This window comes from Humulus lupulus, chromosome 2 (genome assembly GCF_963169125.1).
Source record: "Humulus lupulus chromosome 2, drHumLupu1.1, whole genome shotgun sequence".
In the NCBI taxonomy this organism is placed as follows: Eukaryota; Viridiplantae; Streptophyta; class Magnoliopsida; order Rosales; family Cannabaceae; genus Humulus; species Humulus lupulus.
In genome coordinates this window covers 16,130,142-16,149,408 of record NC_084794.1, presented here as the reverse complement: position 1 = coordinate 16,149,408, position 19,267 = coordinate 16,130,142, and the positions used below count along the sequence as shown (strand labels likewise).

General features: G+C 41.1%; 2 protein-coding genes across 2 annotated transcripts; both read right to left on the bottom strand.

Moving 5' to 3' along the window:
* Window positions 1-4,105: 4,105 nt before the first annotated feature.
* Window positions 4,106-9,020, bottom strand: LOC133817378 (trihelix transcription factor ASIL2). The gene is made up of 2 exons (XM_062249881.1): window positions 7,840-9,020; window positions 4,106-4,458 (listed from the first exon to the last, which is right to left on the bottom strand). The coding sequence occupies exons 1-2, from the start codon at window positions 8,723-8,725 to the stop codon at window positions 4,445-4,447; spliced, it is 900 nt and encodes a 299-aa protein (XP_062105865.1). The 5' UTR covers window positions 8,726-9,020; the 3' UTR covers window positions 4,106-4,444.
* Window positions 9,021-9,066: 46 nt separating this feature from the next.
* On the bottom strand, window positions 9,067-18,993 carry LOC133813962 (uncharacterized). The gene is made up of 3 exons (XM_062246989.1): window positions 18,667-18,993; window positions 18,430-18,591; window positions 9,067-9,090 (listed from the first exon to the last, which is right to left on the bottom strand). Exons 1-3 carry the CDS (start codon window positions 18,910-18,912, stop codon window positions 9,067-9,069), a joined length of 432 nt encoding a protein of 143 aa, XP_062102973.1. The 5' UTR covers window positions 18,913-18,993.
* Window positions 18,994-19,267: the final 274 nt, after the last annotated feature.

Here is a 19,267-nt window from a genome sequence, read left to right as displayed (position 1 = left end):
TGGGGAAACCGAGGCGGTCACGCCCACAGAGAGATACGAAAATCCAGGCGAGCACCACGATTGCGGCAGGGCATGGGCGCGATCGCACTCGTCAAGATTTCTGGAATCGCAAATGCGATTTTAACCCCAAATTTCAACCCCGAATTGCAAAGTTTCGACCCAAATTACCAGTTCAAGCATCCTAACATGTTTCTAACACTTTTAAAAACAAATAAAATCAACCCAAGACATCTAATAAACATCCATTAGTCAAAAACACAAACAATAACTCTTTTTTATCATCAAAACCTAAATCTATCATTAAACATAAATAACACAGTTAAGAGAATTTACAAACTATTGTTTCAGCCACCAATTCCAACTCATTTCCTCAATATCCACTTCTTATCCGTCTAGTCCACCACCAAGGTCCTCCTCCAATTCCTTAAGCCTCAAAGTAACTAGAGTGAGAATGCGTGAAGTGCCTCTTGATCTAATAACCTAATTCTAAAAGATGTGACTGATAATTACGTAAACCTAATCCTTATTTCCCTTATTTTATTATTCTTTGTTGACGTCGTTTCTCGCCAATAGTGAAAGAAGAGCACGTAAACAATAACTAGTAATGGCCAATAAAAATATGATAATACAAAACACGATTTTTTACGTGGTTCAGCAGTTAAATCTGCCTAGTCCACGAGTCTTTTTTATTAAGCTCAAGATGATCTCTGAAAATTCTTCAAGGATGAATTCTTCAGAGTTTTCTTTCAAGATTCAGAAATTCGGTCCTTTACAATGGTGCATGACCTCTCTATTTATAGAGAAGATTGCAGAATACTATCCCACATATTTTGGGTAGTTACTCTTTTTGTGCAAATAAATCAAATGGCTTTAAATGCCTGTAATCCGATATAAAAGGTAACGTCCCCTGAAGACCAGGGGGCCTATAACTAATCAAATAATATCCCATGATTTTAGGGGATTTACAGTAATAAATGTAGACTGCGTCTCTTATGGACAACACTTGTAGATGTTCAAGATTATTATCATATATCTCTAAGGCCTTATTCTCCCAGGTCTCTCATCAACGTTCAAGCTAATGACATCTCCCGAGGTCACATGGCTTTCGAGTTCGTTCGCGCGTCAGGCTCGGAACCCTTGATCCGAGGTCATCCCTGAGGGTAGATGCATCTCGGGAGCTCCCCTTCGAGATCGTGTGGGTTTCGAGGCTACCATATTCGAAGTCGTCTCAGCTTTGCAGGCTCGATGTCTAGTCTTGAAACATACTTCAGACTTTACGAATTCATTCGCTGCGAATCCAGCTTTCGAGGTCACATTTATCATGGCTCGAAATCTGGGTGTAACATTCTTAATAATCATTAAATACACATTTACCATCTTATCCCCTCCCCCCTCCATCTAAACTTCCTTACGCATTCACTTATGTCCCTTCTAGTAATTTTCCTTAAGCTAATAGTTTTAACTTTCATAAATTGCAATTTCTACCATAAAACTTATAATTCTACTTTGAACCCCATAACTTAATTATTATATCATTTGGCCCCTAACACTTGTGTGATCGAACGAACATATTCATATCATAAATCATACAAAACAATCATGCATATCATATCACTTAAACACAAAATTTACCAAGATTCTTTAGACCCATGCCAAAATTACTAAAATACATCTTACTAAGAGAAGTGGATCTTACATGCATATTCCCAGAATTTGTCATTAGACCACTATGCATGTATTTTCCACCTAAACTCTCGAATTGCAGCACATTAGCACTACATCAATGCTACATTAGCAAACGGTTCTAAAAAATTATTGGAATGCCACAGAAGGGGCACATTTTCAATGGTTTCTATAGTTCGTTGCCACGCAAAAAAATTCAGGGGGCGAAACTCTTCAAGACTCATAGTTTGAGGGAAAAAATTCTATTTGTCTCATAAAAATCTCAAAACTTTATTTCTAAGATAGTAGTATGATAGTAATTGGTTTCTAAATTAAAAACATGGTAACCAACAAAAAACTAACTAGTAGTAGTTAGTAGTTATTGAAAATAAAATAAATATGATTTTTTTTTCCCGAACTATCACCACTACCAAATCGTGTTGCCTATCCAAAAAAGATGACATGGTGTGTTGAGGAATTGACACATAATGTTTCCACACCCCTTGAAGTATCGTTACTACAGAGTTGTGTCCCCTAAATTATTATTGCATTCTAGAGTTGTGGCTCCCGAACTATTACCACTACCTAATTGTGTTGCCAAAATTTTGGACAGGGGTCTATTTCTAGCAGTTTTAATTATCCATAAAAAAAATTTAACAACTAAAAAAAATCGATTTGATAATGGTAATTGTTCAGATGCAAAAATCTATTTATTCTTTAGAATGTACTAATAAAAATAACTAAAACGTAAGAGAGTAGAGAAAATATAGGGAAATAATAAAAATTAAGAATAATGCAAAAAATTAAGAATACCCAAAAAAAAAATAGTACTTGAAAAATAATTATAAAAAATCATTATTTGGTTATATTATTATGAAATATTAAAGAAAAATATGAAGAAGAAAAAAGTCAAGAATTGTCACAGAGCATCTACCCAAGATTTTTTAGCCTAACTTGAAAATTGTATTTTGGTAAGACACATGTAGTTTTGTATCAAAATCAATTGAGAAACTCATGGTCTTATGGTAGGTTGACATTCTCACAATTATTGACACTTTAATATTATAAATATGATATTATTTTAAATATTAATTATATTCCTTAAATATTCACAACAATAATTCAAGTGCTCACCCTTATCTTAGAGTGCTTGCTCATTTATTGTGTTGACTAAAAATCTCTATTAATAAAAACACATTCTAAGTTTTGTTGCTTTGCAATGATTGTGATAGCCCCATTAATGACAACAAATAGAGGGAATTCGAGCTACTCCTTACTATTAGGGTCGACTCTAGGCATAGGCGGGTCAGGCCTGGGCCTAGGTCCCCAACTAAAAAGGTTTTATTTTGTAAAAAAAAAAAAAAATTTATATAAAAAATGCTTCATAATTTTACAAAAATATTATTTTATATACAAATATCGTAAAAATATTAAAATTTTTCTTGGGCTCCCAATGCTCATGGGCTGGACCTGGACTACTAACACACGTGATAATGACAATACAAACATAAAGGTTCTAACTAGGGGAGGAATGATTGGACCAAATTGACCAACTCGTCATTGGCTAGATGTTGTTGGATTGTAACTATTAGAAAGAACTGCTGGGAGAAGAGAATTTGGAGTAATTGTTTTGCATTTTCAAAAAATTAAAATGATTTTATTCATAATAATTTTTTTGAAGGAAAAAATATTTTTTTTCCCAAACCTTTGACATTACTTATCTTGTCTTCTGAAATTTTTTTCTGAATTTTTTCGCTTGTTAAAAATTCTTCCGAATCATTAAAACTATCAAAAATAAATCATTTGACGAGGGTACAATTCTATAATGATATACTTCAAGAGGCAAAAATCTTAAATGTCAACTTTTAAGCAAGCCATGTCAGCTTTTTTGTCAAGTTTTTGGATTGAGGATCTATTTTATGTAGTTTTAATTAGAATTTGTAACAAGAAAAATTTGAAGGACCAGAGTTGGTAGTAACAATCATTCGGTAAAAAAAAAAACCTATTTGTCCTTCTTCTTTTAATTATAATCTAGCCAAAATAATTGTAAAATTATCTTTAGTTTTGATTTAATTTAACTCTTTAAATTATAAGACTCCCTCCAATTAACTAATTAGATCACTTATAGATTTTTTTTATTTAAATATTTATTTATGCCAATAGTGAATAGCATTGTGGGCTGAAAAGAATAAGTTTGACAAGAATTATATATATTAAGCTTTACAACTAATTATTATTCTAGTTTAAAAATAAATAATTATTATATAGCATCGTATAAACGTATTATGATCATGTTGGTTGTTAATGATACTATCCATTTTGAAACCACTAATCACAAAACAATAATTACCCCCTTTTCGAAACTCATTCGAAAAAAGTGACTGGTATCTGCACCTCTTAATAATTGTATGAAATCATATTTTATCCCTACTACGAACGAGACTTAGTTTTGGAGATTCCTGAATTTTACAGCAAACATGATATACGAATTGTAACCAGACAATCTCAAGGACGAGTATAAATAAATTTAACAAAATGAAACTTTAAACATCTAACACTCTGGTTTCCCTAAAAAAGAAAAAAGAAAAGAGTAACCATAATAATTCACAAAAGGGTGTTACCATAAATAGTCTGCGTTTCTGACCACGTCCAAGTATTCCTTCAGCATAGGGATTCACCGGAAATAAACTGAAACCCTATGCTCTTCTTCTTAAGTTAACCTCACTGTACCTTTCCAAAAGAAATCGGCCAGAACCACCAACACTTTTATCCAACCACCCACCTAAGAGTAACTGTCTGTTTCGCCAAAAATAATAAAACTTGTCAATACTTTGATATCATTTCCCAACTAATGCCACAGCTGTAGCAAAGTATCAAGTTTTGAAACAGCTACCAACTTAAACACTTCTTTAGCTAACTACGTAAGATATCAATCAGGTAATCGGTGAACTCGTTCGAAATCTCCAGAGCATAAATGCAGTTTTAGCATAAGCAGCAAAATGAAAGCCAAAGAAACACAAAAAAGAAAGGTAGATTGAAATCTTCTTCTAGCTAGACCAAGCATCTATTATGGGCCTCATCCCATGGAGTAACAAGTTGAGGAATCATATCTCAAAGAAATTTGTAACAAAATCTTGGAATTTTTGGTATATGTAGAAGCTGCTGCTCAGAGAGAGAGAGCATAAGTGGTTATGGTCTGATGTACAATCACAGACACCTTCTACACACACCAAAGCTTAGGGGAAAGATGAAAAGTGGAGTCGCATCAAATTGGTTATTTATATTAACACAAATCTGCTAGCTGCTGCAGGAAAAGAAACAATACATCCAGATGAAAGCCAATTAACAAAGAAAATGAGAAAGTTGACAACAAAGTAATAGACATACTGACAGTGATGGGTTTTAATGCCAAATGCATACACCAATGCAACAAAAGCATCCACTTTAAGTGAGTAAATTGAGTAACAAAATATACTATAATGAAAATGGGGTAGAATAGGTAAGTTTGTGCCAGATAATTATGTTAAAGGCCTGCTTACATTTTTATCCCTGTGTTTTAAAGTGGACTGGCCGACTATTAAGATTTATAAAAGCCACCAAAAATAAATATTCAAACAAATGAGAAAGGGATCATTCTCAAAAAGGTTGTCAGAGTCGTGCTAAGAATGAATAAATTTGTTACCATACATAAAATCATTGATATATATTTGAAATATCATATAAAAGGTCAGTCCAAGTATAAAAGTACACTTAAACACATCAAATGATAATGGATTCTAAATCTGAACGCATTATCAGTAACAAGGTTTCAGAGAATACATCTTTACATATCACATACTTTAGCATGACAATAGACATCTTAAGAGATGACATCCTGTAAATCTCAAAGCACAATCATTATGAGAAACATGCAAATCAATAGTCAACAAATTAGCACCTCTAAAGTAATTTCTGGATCTATCTCTTTCTACTGACTGGTTTTCATTTAATTATCCACTAAATCAATTTTTATATGAAATGTATATGACAGCAAATAAAAGTTCCCACAATATGAATTCAAATTCAATGAGTCGTTTCTCCTGTTTTAAGGTTCACCAATCACCATCACAACTTCTAGAGCAAATAAAATTCCTTTTCACCATTTTGCAAGATATACAAACATCTTTAAATCTCAACCAAAACCATCTCAATAGCCCATTCAAACTAGAGGATTTGTCCCTTTAGATACACATTTAAATTGCTACAGAAAATTGAGATCTCTCCTGGCTTTCAATCATCTACCTCACATAAAAGCAAGCAACTCAGGCAGCAATAAAACCTGATCAATTGTATTTTTTCTTACCAGTCATTTGCCAAATACATTCTTATTTTGGTTACATGCCAAAAGATCTAACAGTAACATACATAAAGTTGAATAATATATATGATGTTACTTCCTCACCTAGGATTTTCATAAGACCAATTCTAAAATAGTCAAGGCATTTTGAATTGTTTGTTCGCTCAGACAAAATCAAGGAAAACTTCTGAAATTATTTCACCTTCGAAATATATAATAGTTCTGAATAGAATCTCTTTAGAAAGAAATTTTAGTCTCATGGTAGCTTGCTCTGGTTCCCTTACCAAACTTTCATTGTTGGGTTATCCCGAAACTGAGTTTTTTTATAAATGATTAATTTAATTTCCCCACTAACATGTTGAGATTTTGAAATAAGAAACTTTTAATTAATTGTGAAAACACACACACAATATTAATATAACATGAGAAAAAGAGGGGGGAACACTACAAAGTACAAATATATGAAAAAAGATGATCCAAAAGCTGAACTTACATACAAAATTATGAATAATTACTTTCTTTTCCCCACTAAATTTTTTAAATTTTGTAATAAGAAATCTCAAAGTAATTGTAAATAGAAAGGCCATCATGATTGTGAAGGGAAAAAAACTATAGAATAAAACGATATATTCATTAAATGGGTATATGTAAGTACAAATATATGAGTAGTTGTAGATAAAAGGCCAATATTGTGGGCAATTATCTGTGCTACAACTCAAACATCACTATCGTACAACCTTTAACATTGGGGTTTGTTATATGTATTCATCGACAAAGTAAATATAAATAACTAATTTTTGGTAAAATGTAGTACAATATTAAGCGAAAGGGCCTAATGCTTCTTAGATCCTACCATAGCTTATTTTCCTTAGTAAAAAATGCACTCAACTATACTATTGACTCTTAAGCACAAGATGATGCATAAACTTCTAAGTGAAGAACTACAGTGGAATAAAGCAGAGAGAGAGAGAGACACTAGGGCATAAACTTATGAACATTACATTTAGAATTGCAATCACACCAGCATATGGAAACGTCTCTAATCAATTCAGAAAAAGTACTACACTGCAAAGACTACAAATGTGACGACTGTAAGTAAATCATATCATCCTAATCCTCCTAAGTCCTAACAATTCAAAGTTGATCTGACTGGTTGTTACAGGCTATCTATGTATCACATTAAACCCATGTGATTGATTCAGTGACATCACAGAACCAACCAAGAGAAAGTGACAGTCTAACATAACCAGATTATGCAGCAAAACGGTCACCTACTGAAAAAGTCTAAAAGGTCACTTACCATGCATACAACATTTCCCAAACTACAGCAGTACTACTGACCTCTACTATGCTGGTAAATTGGCTACATAACTCATTCGTGAGCTATGCACACCATTAACATCCAACAGCATAGCAACTTCTATAATAGTTTCAAAAATCCCGCCATAAAGTACTTGTAAATGCATCAACAGTTCAAGCTCTGAGATTGCAGATATAGATAACAGAAGGACTGAGGAGTTATAAGATTCCACGTCCAGAAGTCTAGTTCATTCTGCTTTGAAGCCTATGAACAGTGTACTCCCATCATATGCAAATACTATCTAATTCCAGAGCAACCTATATAGCCTTGCAACATTCTTTAAAGTGCCCAAGTACAAACTTTTATAAAACATGAACAACTTATGGGCAAGCATGACAAAGCCAAGAAGAGCAAAGCAGTTGCTCGCTAATATATCTCACGACTGTGTTATCATTTGGTTTTAAACCAAACAATGAAATAATTTAACAAAATAGAACTACAACTTTTCAATGAGATAGAAAAAAGAGGACAAGAGTCTCACCATTACCCGAAGATCGCTTGGCGCGCTTAATCTTTTGAAGCTGAACCTGTGTTTCCATGAAAATTTGCATCCTCTGAAACTCTAAATCTTTGGCGAATTGCATCCTCTGCTTCTCCAACTCCACCATTTGCCTCTGTTTCGCAGCCTCCACTCTCGCATATATCTCTCCAAACCTCTCTATCGCCTGTGCCAATCCACTGTACAACGGCTCTCTCTCCCTATTCCGTCGTCCACTTCCCGTGCTTGACCTCGACCCCGACCGGTCGGTGTCCTCATCATCCGCCTCCTCCGCCAATGCTGCAACCGCGGCCGCTGCAAACACAGAGAAATTCCGTTGAGATCCCGAGTAATCGGTGGCTAACGGCAACGGCGATGGCACCGGTGCCGGCCGCTTCTGCGTCGCAGATCGGGGACCAACCGGCACAGGGGAGTATCGAGCCCACGACGGCGGTGATGGATTCCGGTGAACGACGGTTGCCGGCGGCGAGAGAACCTTGGAAATCGGGTAATTTTTTCCGATTAGGGCGTCAAGGCGAGCGAAGAAAGGCCAAGGACTGACGTAGGATCCGTCAGACTCGAAAACCTTAGTCTTCTCGATCTTGTACTTCTTCTTGAGCGTGTCGATTCGGTTTTTACACTGGATGTCGGTCCGGCGAGACCTAACGCCGTCGCAGTGATCGGAGTTGACGGCGTCGGCGACTTCTTGCCAGTGCTTCTGTCGGAGGTTCCCTCGCTTGAGCGCTAAATACCGGTCGCCCCAGGCCTCAACCAGTGTGAAGGTGGCCTCCTCGCTCCAACAATCCTCGCGGCCGCCGCCACTGCTAAACGGCGTCGTCCTAGCAGTCGGCGCCGTTCCCGGTGACGGCGTTCCGGTGTCGCTATCCATACGGCTGGTGAAGGACTCGGTCAAAGGGCACGGCTCAGAATCGGGCGGTGTCGGTGGCCGGTGACGGCGGGGTTACGGTTAGGAAGTGGGTGGCGGTCGGAAAGTGTGGCGTGAGGGAGAGTGCATGCATGTAGAGGTGGGCGCGTGCGAGGATTAGAGAGAGAAAAAGAGGTTTGAGATTTCAAACGACGTGCAAATCGTACGACGGCGAACGTAACTAAGGGAAGAGAAGCGGGAGAGGGGAGTTTCTTTTTAGCTGGGGTTCGCGCTCAGCTATTTTGTCTATCGGCTCGGCTTAATTTTTTCCTTTAAGAAAATTCTTTTATTTATTTATTATTTTCTTAAAATTCAAAATCATCTTCAGCCTTTTTATTTATTTACTTATTTATAATCCTTATGACATTATAGCTTCTTTTTAATTTGGGAAATAAAAAAAAAGAAACATAAATGTATACAAGCACACAATTTAATATCATATGAGTTTGTCTAGTATTACTCTATATTCATGATAAATTGGTATGTTTTAAAGAGTTTAGCACTCTTAATAAGTGAGGTAAAACCCCATTTATTTAAGGTAAAATAAAAAAAGCTAAAAAAAAATGGGGATTTAAGTGATATATTTTTAAAATTGGTATTTTGGGGTATAAATATCTAATATTTTTTAGTTTATTCAAATATATACCAAAAAAAAATTGTCGTAAAAAAATACAACATTATGTTTTTGATATGTTTACATAAATATGAGAAAAATATATATAGTTTCTAAATTTATGGGAAAAAAAATAATAATTGTACAAAATATGGTAAGTTTTGGAAAAAAAGTTTAAAATATGGTAAATAAATTACCATAAACTTAATTCTCTTATTTTCTCTTCTCTCCTCACGATCTCTCTCTCTTCTTCTCATTTATTTCTTTCTCCTCCCCCATTTCTTCATCATTTCTTATTTTCTTTCTCACGATCTCTCCTCAGATTTCTTCCGGCGATGCTACCTCCGACGACGACGAACTGGTTTTTCTTCTTCTTCTTCTTCTTCTTCTTCTTCTTCTTCTTCTTCTTTCTTTCTTTCTTTCTTCTTTTCCTTCTTCTTCTTTCTTTCTTCTTTTTCTTCTTCTTCTTCTTCTTATTCGGTCTTTCTTATTCTTCTTTTTCTTTATTCAAATCTAGTTTTATTCTTTTTCTTCTTTTTCACATCTGATTTTGAACTTCATATTTGATTTTTCTGGGTTTTTTTTTTTTCTAAATCTATTTAAGTAACCAGGTACTTGACTTTATATTTGTTATACCCAGATTTCGAGCCGTAGCAAATATGACCTCGAAAGCTGAGTTCGCATTAAATGGTCTCGTGAGGGTTAAGGGTATGCTCTACGATTGTAAATCGGAGCCTGCAAAGTATGGTACAGATCTCGAATATGGTGACCTCGAAATGATCTCGATCTCGAAGGATAGCTCTGTGAGCCCCCTCATCTTCAGAAGCAACTTCGGAGCAGGGATCTCGAGCTCGATATGCCATCTCGAAAGAAATGTAAGCTCGGGAAGTGTCAGCGGCTCGCACAATGACGTGAAGCCTTGGAGATACGCAATGACTACCTTGAATATCGACAAGTGTTGTAGATATGGGATATGATCCTCATTTATTAATGTAAATCCCCAAGAATCGTGGGATATTATTTGGTCAGTTATGCGTTTCCTGGTCTTCAGGGACGTTTCCTTTTATATCTGATTATAGGCATTTAAAGCCATTTATTTTATTCACAAAAGAGTAACTACCCAAAATATGTGGGATAGTATTCTGCATCCTTCTCTATAAATAGAGAAGGCATGCACCATTGTAAAGGATCGAATTTATGATTCTTGAGAGAAAACTCTGGAGAATTCATGATAAAGGATTGTTCAGAGATAATCTTGAGATTAATAACAGAGACTCGTGGACTAGGCAGATTTAACTGCTGAACCACGTAAAAACCGCGTGTCTGATTCGTTTGTTTGTTTTAGCCATTGTCTTTAATTGTTTGCGTGCTCTCTTCTTTTATCTGTTGGCGAAAAGCGGCGTCAACAGTTTGGTGCTTTCATTGAGAGCCTCAAGCATCCATCCCTGAGAGATTCATGGCTACAAACAATCAGAACACTCCTGAAGAAAATTACCCAAGGCGTCCTGGAAAACAGCCAATGGAGAACCCGGACGCTGATGAAAGGAGTGGGTCCTCTGATTCCCGGGGACCACCTCCACAACCAAGGGATGAGGACATGTACTATAACCCTGAGCGTTATGTCCCTATTGTAGAATTGGAGAATCGGCAGCTGAAACAACTGCTGGCAGATGCCAACAAACGTAACGATGAGTTGACTAGGATAGCCGCGGAGGCGCAGGTGGCTCAGCCCCCACCTCCGCGCGAAGACCGAGCCCCTCCTCCAAGGGACGTGCACGTTCCTCCCCGGAAGCCCCGTGGACGTCCACGAAAAAATGCTAACACAAGGAGGCCAGCTCAGCCTCCAGCACCAACAGAGCCATCTGCTCCTTCTAGGCCTCAGAGGAGTACCCGAGCTCGGGTCCCGCCTAATCCACCCGTGGAAGTGCCTGCAGGAACTGAGAACAACCAAGCTCCTGTCGAGGCTCGGACTCAGGTTCCTGGTAGCGCACCAAACGCAACCGGCCCATCTCGGGCAAATTCTGGACCTTCCAGGCCGAGGCAAGGACGGCAACCACCGTCACCTATACGGTTTCCTCCGTCTCCCGTAAGATATCCTTCACCTCCCCGCAGGAACGCTCAACCTGGTCGAGATCAGGATCAAGGGCGTACAGGGGAGAGACAAGGAAACGGGGAGACGTTCCAGGGGCGGAAAGGCGCGCCATCCGAGAGAAGTCAGACGTCCCGATCTCGTACTGCAGTGACGAGGCGACGTAGAAAGGATCCACCACGAAATGACCGATCGATGAGTTTCACTAGCGATGAGTCCGGAGAAACAAGGTCTGTCAGTAAACACGACAGGGGTCGTAAAAATACTGGGAATCACAAGAGCCATCCCGACCTGCGCAATCACCTGAATCAGAGCAGGGGAAAGGGAGATCAGACAAACCCGGATCTTAGGAATCATCTTAATGGGCGTAGAGATCCATCACGGAGACGCGAGCCTGGGATCGCGATTAATGACTATCAATTCCAAACACCGCCTAAGGACCCAGTACAAGAAAGGATCGATCAGCTCGAAAAAGCCTTTAGGCTTTTGAAGAATGAGCAAGGAAACGGTCGATATGAGGACTCTGATGAGGAGCTCGAGCCGTTTGCTCCCAATATTTCTAACACTCAGTTCCCCCAAGGGTTCCGGATTCCTCACGTCCCAGCGTTTGAGGGAAAAACCGACCCATGCAGCCATCTGAGTACATTCAACACTATTATGAGAGCTAGTAACGTAGGTTACGAGCTCAGATGTATGTTGTTTCCAACATCATTGGCCGGGCCTGCCAAGAGTTGGTTCGAGAAGTACAAGAGACATTCTATAACTTTGTGGGATCAATTGTCTAGAGACTTCAAGAAGCAGTTCCGGGCTATGGTGGGAGTCAGACCCGAAGCATCCACTTTGACTAACGTCCGACAACAACCAGGCGAAACACTAAAGAGCTACCTGACAAGATTTAATCTAGAGGTCGCCCGAGCTCGTGACGTGGATGACAGCGGGCACTTGATGGCCATCCGAGCTGGTGTTTTACCCGGGAGTGCACTTTGGGATGACATACAAGGGAAACCAGTGAGGTCGATAACCGAGTTTAACAGACGGGCGCAGAAATTTGTTAATGTAGAGGAAGCGAGGTCAACACTCAAAGCGACCTCGCAGACCGAAACTACAACGATAAACATTAACTCCGCCTCAACCTCGGTTGACCCTCTAGTTACACAACCTGCCTCGGAGAATCCTTCCAAGAGAAAAAAAAGCGAGGGAAATAATCCCGAGGCTGATGGAGGAAAGAAGAAAAAAGGAGAAAGATATTTCTCCGTATATAAAGTGCATACCGAGCTCAACGAGTCCCGGGAAAACATATACCTGGCTAATGAAAACCAGGTCCCCTTCAGGCGACCGGATCCTATGAGGAATCAAAAGTCCAAGAGGGACTCCAGCAAGTATTGTCGATTTCATAGGGACACCGGCCACACAACTGATGAGTGCCGACAGCTGAAGGACGAGATCGAAGGATTGATCTCGAGAGGTTATTTCCGGCAGTATGTCAAAAACCAGAATACTGGACAGACTACTGCCAGCCAGAGAGTAGCCGCACTTCCGGGGACACAGAATAATAACTCCCGATCTCGGGATGAGGATAGGCCTCCACCGATAGATGGAGAGGACGTAATAACCATCTCGGGAGGTCCTCATCTCGCAGGAGGGGGCAGAAATGCTCAAAAACGATACGTGAATGAGCTGAAAACAGGGGACGGGTCTCCTTATGAACCCGAACCAAGGGCACCAAAAAGCCAAAGGGTTGAGACTCAGCCTATAACCTTCACCGAGGAGGATGCCTCTCACGTCCAGTTCCCTCATCATGATCCACTCGTCATCACCCTACAGCTTGCCAACAAAAGAGTGCGCCGAGTTCTCATAGACAATGGGAGCTCAGTTAACATTCTTTATAAAGCAACCCTAGAGAAAATGGGGCTCTCCCTTCGCGACTTGAGGGCTTGTGCAACTACTTTGTACGGCTTTTCTGGAGAAGGAACCGCCTGTATGGGGTCCATTGAACTCCCTGTGACCTTGGGAGACTATCCAGTCTCGGTGACCAAGATGATGGAGTTCGTGGTAGTAGAGCTACCATCTGCCTACAATGTATTGCTCGGGAGACCCGCCCTAGTCGGGCTGGGGGCAGTTTCATCTGTAAGGCATCTAGCCCTTAAGTTCCCAACTCCAAGCGGGGTCGGAACATTGAAAGGAGATCAACTGGCAGGAAGGGAGTGCTACAGCATTTCCTTAAGGGGAAAGAAACAAACAAGCGCGCAAGCACTTGTTGTCATACAGTATAAAGACGGGACAGTTCTAAAAATTGACGAGGAGATCGATCCAAGGATTGAAGAGAAGATTGACCTCCAACCTTTGGAGGAGCTCGAAGAGGTTCAGCTCGATGAATCTAGTCCCTCGAAAAAGGTGAAGGTCGGGAAACACCTCCTAGACGAATCAAAATAGCAATTAATTTGCTTTCTGAAGAAAAACCAAGATGTCTTCGCGTGGTCCCACTCTGACATGGTGGGAATAAGCCCTAATATAGCGAGCCACGCATTGAATATAGACAAAAGCTTTCCTCCGAAGCAGCAAAAGCGAAGGCAGCTAGATGAAGACAGAAAGAAAGCACTAAAGGAGGAGGTGGACAGGCTGAAAGCAAATAATTTTATAAGGGACGCTTTTTACCCTGATTGGGTGGCCAATCCAGTGTTGGTCCCGAAACCCAATGGGACATGGAGGACGTGCATTGACTACTCAGACCTCAACAAGGCCTGCCCGAAAGACTGTTTTCCCCTACCGAGAATTGATCAGCTCGTGGATGCCACGGCGGGGCATGGTCTGATGTCATTCATGGATGCCTATTCTGGATATAACCAGATTCCCATGCATGCCCCCGACCAAGAGCATACAAGCTTCATTACGGATAAAGGACTCTACTGCTACAATGTCATGCCATTCGGACTCAAGAATGCCGGAGCAACGTACCAGCGGCTCGTAAACATGATGTTCTCAGAGCAAATAGGGAACAACATGGAAGTTTATGTTGACGACATGCTCGTAAAGTCTCAACTTAACAAGAACCATGTTGATGACCTCGAAGAGTGCTTTGGCGTGCTCAGAAAGTACAACATGAAGTTGAATCCTCAGAAGTGCACTTTTGGGGTGTCTTCAGGGAAATTTCTGGGTTTCATTGTCAACTCTCGTGGAATCGAGGCTAATCCCGATAAAATAAAGGCCCTGATTGATATGCCGTCACCTCGGAAGCATAAAGATGTTCAAAGCTTGACTGGCAGGATGGCAGCTCTGGGCAGGTTCATTTCGAAGTCAACGGACCGCGGTCTCCCGTTCTTCAACTTATTGAAAGGAAGTAAAAAGTTCGAATGGACAGACGAGTGCGAGCTAGCCTTTCAAGAGCTAAAAAGGCACTTAGCCGAACCACCTATCCTATCGAAACCTGAGACGGGAGAAGTACTGTTCTTATATCTCTCAATAACTGAACACGCGATAAGCGCGGTGCTCGTCCGAGAGGAAGAGAGAATACAGAAACCCGTCTACTACATCAGTAAAAGATTACTGGGGGCAGAGTCAAGGTATCCACTGATGGAGAAACTCGCCCTCAGTCTGATCCACTCATCTCGAAAGCTCCGCCCTTACTTTCAGGCACATCCTATCCATGTACTGACAGATCAACCATTAAGGCAAGTCTTGTCCAAACCAGAGGCATCTGGTCGACTCCTTAAGTGGGCTGTTGAGCTCGGACAATTCGAGATCACCTACCATCCGAGAACAACCATTAAGGCACAAGCGTTGGCAGATTTTATAGTAGAGTGCACCGGTACAGCCGACGACGAAGTAACAACCACGGCCCACGAGCTGTGGAAACTTTACGTCGACGGGTCGTCAAATGAAAATGGAGCGGGGGCAGGAGTTATTCTGATCACCCCTGCAGGGAGCAAATTTCACTCTGCATTAAGGTTCGGCTTTAAAGCATCTAATAATGAAGCTGAGTACGAGGCTTTACTGGCGGGACTACGAATAGCAAAGGAACTCAAGGCCAGAGCTATACATTGCTACAGCGACTCCCAGCTCGTAGTTAATCAAATCTTGGGAGAATATCAGGCTCGTGGCACAAAAATGGCAGCTTATCTGGAGAAGGCAAAGTGCGCATTGGAGTTTTTTGAGTTTTATGCAATCGAACAAGTTCCCCGAGAACAAAACTCAAATGCAGATGCCTTAGCTCGGCTCGCCACTTCCACTGAAAATGAGGAGCTGAATGTTGTACCCATAGAACATCTGTCAGCACCCAGCATTACTGAGTCAGACAAGGAAGATGTGTGCATGATCGAGACAGAACCGACCTGGATGAGCCCGATCGTTGAATACCTCGAAAATGGAATTCTTCCCAAAGATCGAAGTAAGGCTCGGAAACTAATGTATCAACTTCCTCGTTACACCATCCTGGATGGAAAGCTATACAGAAGAGGGTATTCCATGCCATTGCTCAGATGCGTGACTCCCCCCGAGGCAAAGAAGATTATTAGAGAAGTTCATGAAGGGTTTTGCGGAGATCATACCGGGGGGCACAGCCTATCCAAGAAAATTATACGCCAAGGATATTTCTGGCCAACCATTAAGACGGATTCTTTCGAGTTCGTGAAAAAATGCGACAAGTGCCAGAGATTCGCCACGATACCCCGAGCTCCACCTTCCGAACTAACCATGTTGACGTCCCCATGGCCTTTTGCGGTATGGGGCATCGACCTCATAGGCTCACTCCCAACTGGCAAAGGAGGAGTAAAGTATGCTGTGGTCGCGGTTGATTACTTCACAAAATGGACGGAGGCTGAACCATTGGCGACCATAACTTCGAAGAAGATCCTGGATTTCATAGTAAAGAACATCGTATGCCGATATGGAGTGCCAAGAAAGATTGTGTCTGACAACGGAACCCAGTTTGATTGCGACTTATTTTCCAACTTTTGTAACAAGAACGGTATAATAAAGAGCTTTTCATCAGTGGCTCACCCTCAGGCGAACGGTCAGGTCGAAGCCGTTAATAAAACTCTCAAGAGTTCCTTGAAGAAAAAGTTGGAAGAAGCAAAGGGACGATGGCCTGAGGAATCACCCCAAGTCCTTTGGGGATATAGAACTACAGCTCGGACATCAACTGGGCATACCCCGTTTTCTCTAGCATACGGCTGCGAGGCAATGTTGCCCATTGAGGTCGAAATTCCGACAATTCGAACTCAGATTTACGACCAAAGTTCCAATCATACTCAGCTCGAAGAAACCCTAGACTTGATCGAAGAAAAAAGGGAGGAGGCTCAGCTGAGAAATGCTGCTTACCAGCAACGAACAACAAGATATTTCAATAAAAGGGTCCGAAGTCGAAAGTTCGGAGTAGGAGACCTGATTTTGAGACGAGTATTCTTAGCAACCCGAGATCCAGCAGCAGGAGTACTCGGGCCAAACTGGGAAGGACCATACCAGATAGAATCAGTCATCCGCCCTGGCGTATACAAACTTGCAAGATTAGATGGGAGCCTCATACCACGAGCATGGAATGGCGAACACCTGAGACCATATTATCAATAGTGAAGGAAGTGTCGCCCGTAACCATGATTTTCTGTACTTAGTTTGTTTTTGAATTTCAAATAAAGGGTCTACTTTGTTTCACATGTAATTTATTTTTATTTTTGCAATCTCTCTTAATTTAATAACCTATGGTCACACTCATAGGATATTAAGGGGGCATCATTGGTATACATACCTCTAGCTTTAAAAAAAATATATATATATAATACAAAAAGTATTTGGATACAACCAAATACGCGAGCTAAGATAGTTCGGACTTAACCGAGTTATCAAAAACAAAAAAGTATTTGGATATAACCAAATACGCGAGTTTAGATAGTTCGGACTTAACTGAGCGAGCTTAGATAGTTCGGACTTAACCGAATTATAAAAAACATTAAGTATTTGGAAATAACCAAGTACGCGGGCTTAGATAGTTCGGACATTACCGAGCTACCAAAAACCAAAAACGTTTGGAATTAACCAGATGTGCAAGCATAACAGGTTTGGAACAAACCAGCCAAATTATCGATCAATGATGAATGGGAGCCTAAACCCGTCACAAAATATGTCGAGATCGAGGCTGGAACATCTTAAAATAGTTTCGAACTCATAACCTCGGAGCTAAGATACTAAGGATGAGGAAAAGTGACTAAAAAGATTAACCAAATCATTCATATTACATGCCATATAAGTACTTTTCAGTTCATGGTTACAGTAATGTCCGACCTTGATAAATAACGAGGTTGGAAACGGATAAATCGAATAAACTATGCATGAATGCATCGAATTTCGAGCCTAAATCCAAACTATGTTTGTATGCATAAATAAACATAACCGGTCCATCAATTATAAAAATATGCAAAATATTTCGAACCAAGAAATGTAAGTATATAAAAGAATAATAAAGGGAATTGTATCAGCCCCGTGGGCACAAGTTGAAATAATTACAGAAATAATGGGACGCAGCCTTGAAAACTGATCTCCCCGAGGTCAGATTCAAAGAAGAGGAGTCTCCTTGGCCTTCTCAGCATCAGTGGCACCGGACCCCTCAGGACGAATAGCATGACTATCCTCCTGAGCTCCCTCCGAAACGGTACCCGGAGTAGCTTTATCCTTCTCGAGCTGGTCAGCCTCTTCCTTCTCGAGCCGGGCATTCCATCGTTCGAGGAAGGACGCCTCGAGGGGACCCAAAAAACTGGTGTCCAGTTCTTCGTTATAGGCCCACATCCGGTACATGGCTGAATCGACCGCCGTTTCCTTCTTTTCTTTGAACTCAGCAGTAAGGCGGGTTTTGATATCCTCCATGAGGTCGAGGGTGACGGCCTTGTCTTCCTCGAGCTTCTTATTGGTCTCCCGAAGCTGGATGTTGTCTTTCTTCTGCTCCTCGAGTTCATTTTTCAGCTTTCCGAGCTCCTTGGCCATTTCCTCACGCTCCTTAACCACTGCCTCGAGCTTAGTATTCACTGCCTTCAGGTCGTCATTCGCTTTAAGGTGGAGGTCCCTCTCCTCTTGGGCGAGGGTCCTGCTCGAATGGACCTCGTTGTTCAGCTCGTAATTAAGCTGGGCAGTGAAAGCAAGAGCCTGAAAAAAGGAAGAAACCATCATTAGCCTCGAGACAGCATGAATGTAAGCAAAGGGAATATATAGGATACTTACCGCGGCAGTGTGCTCGATACTCTTCTCGTACAGGACAGTGCGGTCCCGAGTGCCAGTTAGACACTGCCACTGAGGAGCCTCAAAATTGCCGTAGCTCTGGCCAATCCGAGACATTACATCCGAGATCAGCGTAGACCCGTGAGGACCGGCAGCATTATCCACCACATACGAATCCATATGGGTGGAAATAGTTAGCTTCTGGGCTCGGGAAGCAGAAGGTCTTTTGACGAGCTGGGTAGAAGGCATTTGACCCGCCACAGGAGGTTGGGATTCAACCACGGCAGCGATATCAGTCTGCGAGGCCGGCGCCACCACAGGGACGACGGCCTGCGAGGGTGGTATCGTCGTGGGGACGTTAGTCTGGCCAGTCGACGCAGCAGCAGTGCTCGAAGCCGGCGGGGGAGGAGGAGGCGTTTTCCTGGATCTCTTGGAGCTTTTCCCAGGCTGACTGGTTGTCAGTCCCCTTGCCCTGGGGCGCTTGCTCCTCTTGGCACCCGCATTGTCGATGAGGGCATCGAGGTCGGAGTCCATGTTGCCTGCACAAGTCATCACAGTGAGTCAGTGAAAGAAATACAAGTTACTCCAACACTATATAGAGTGG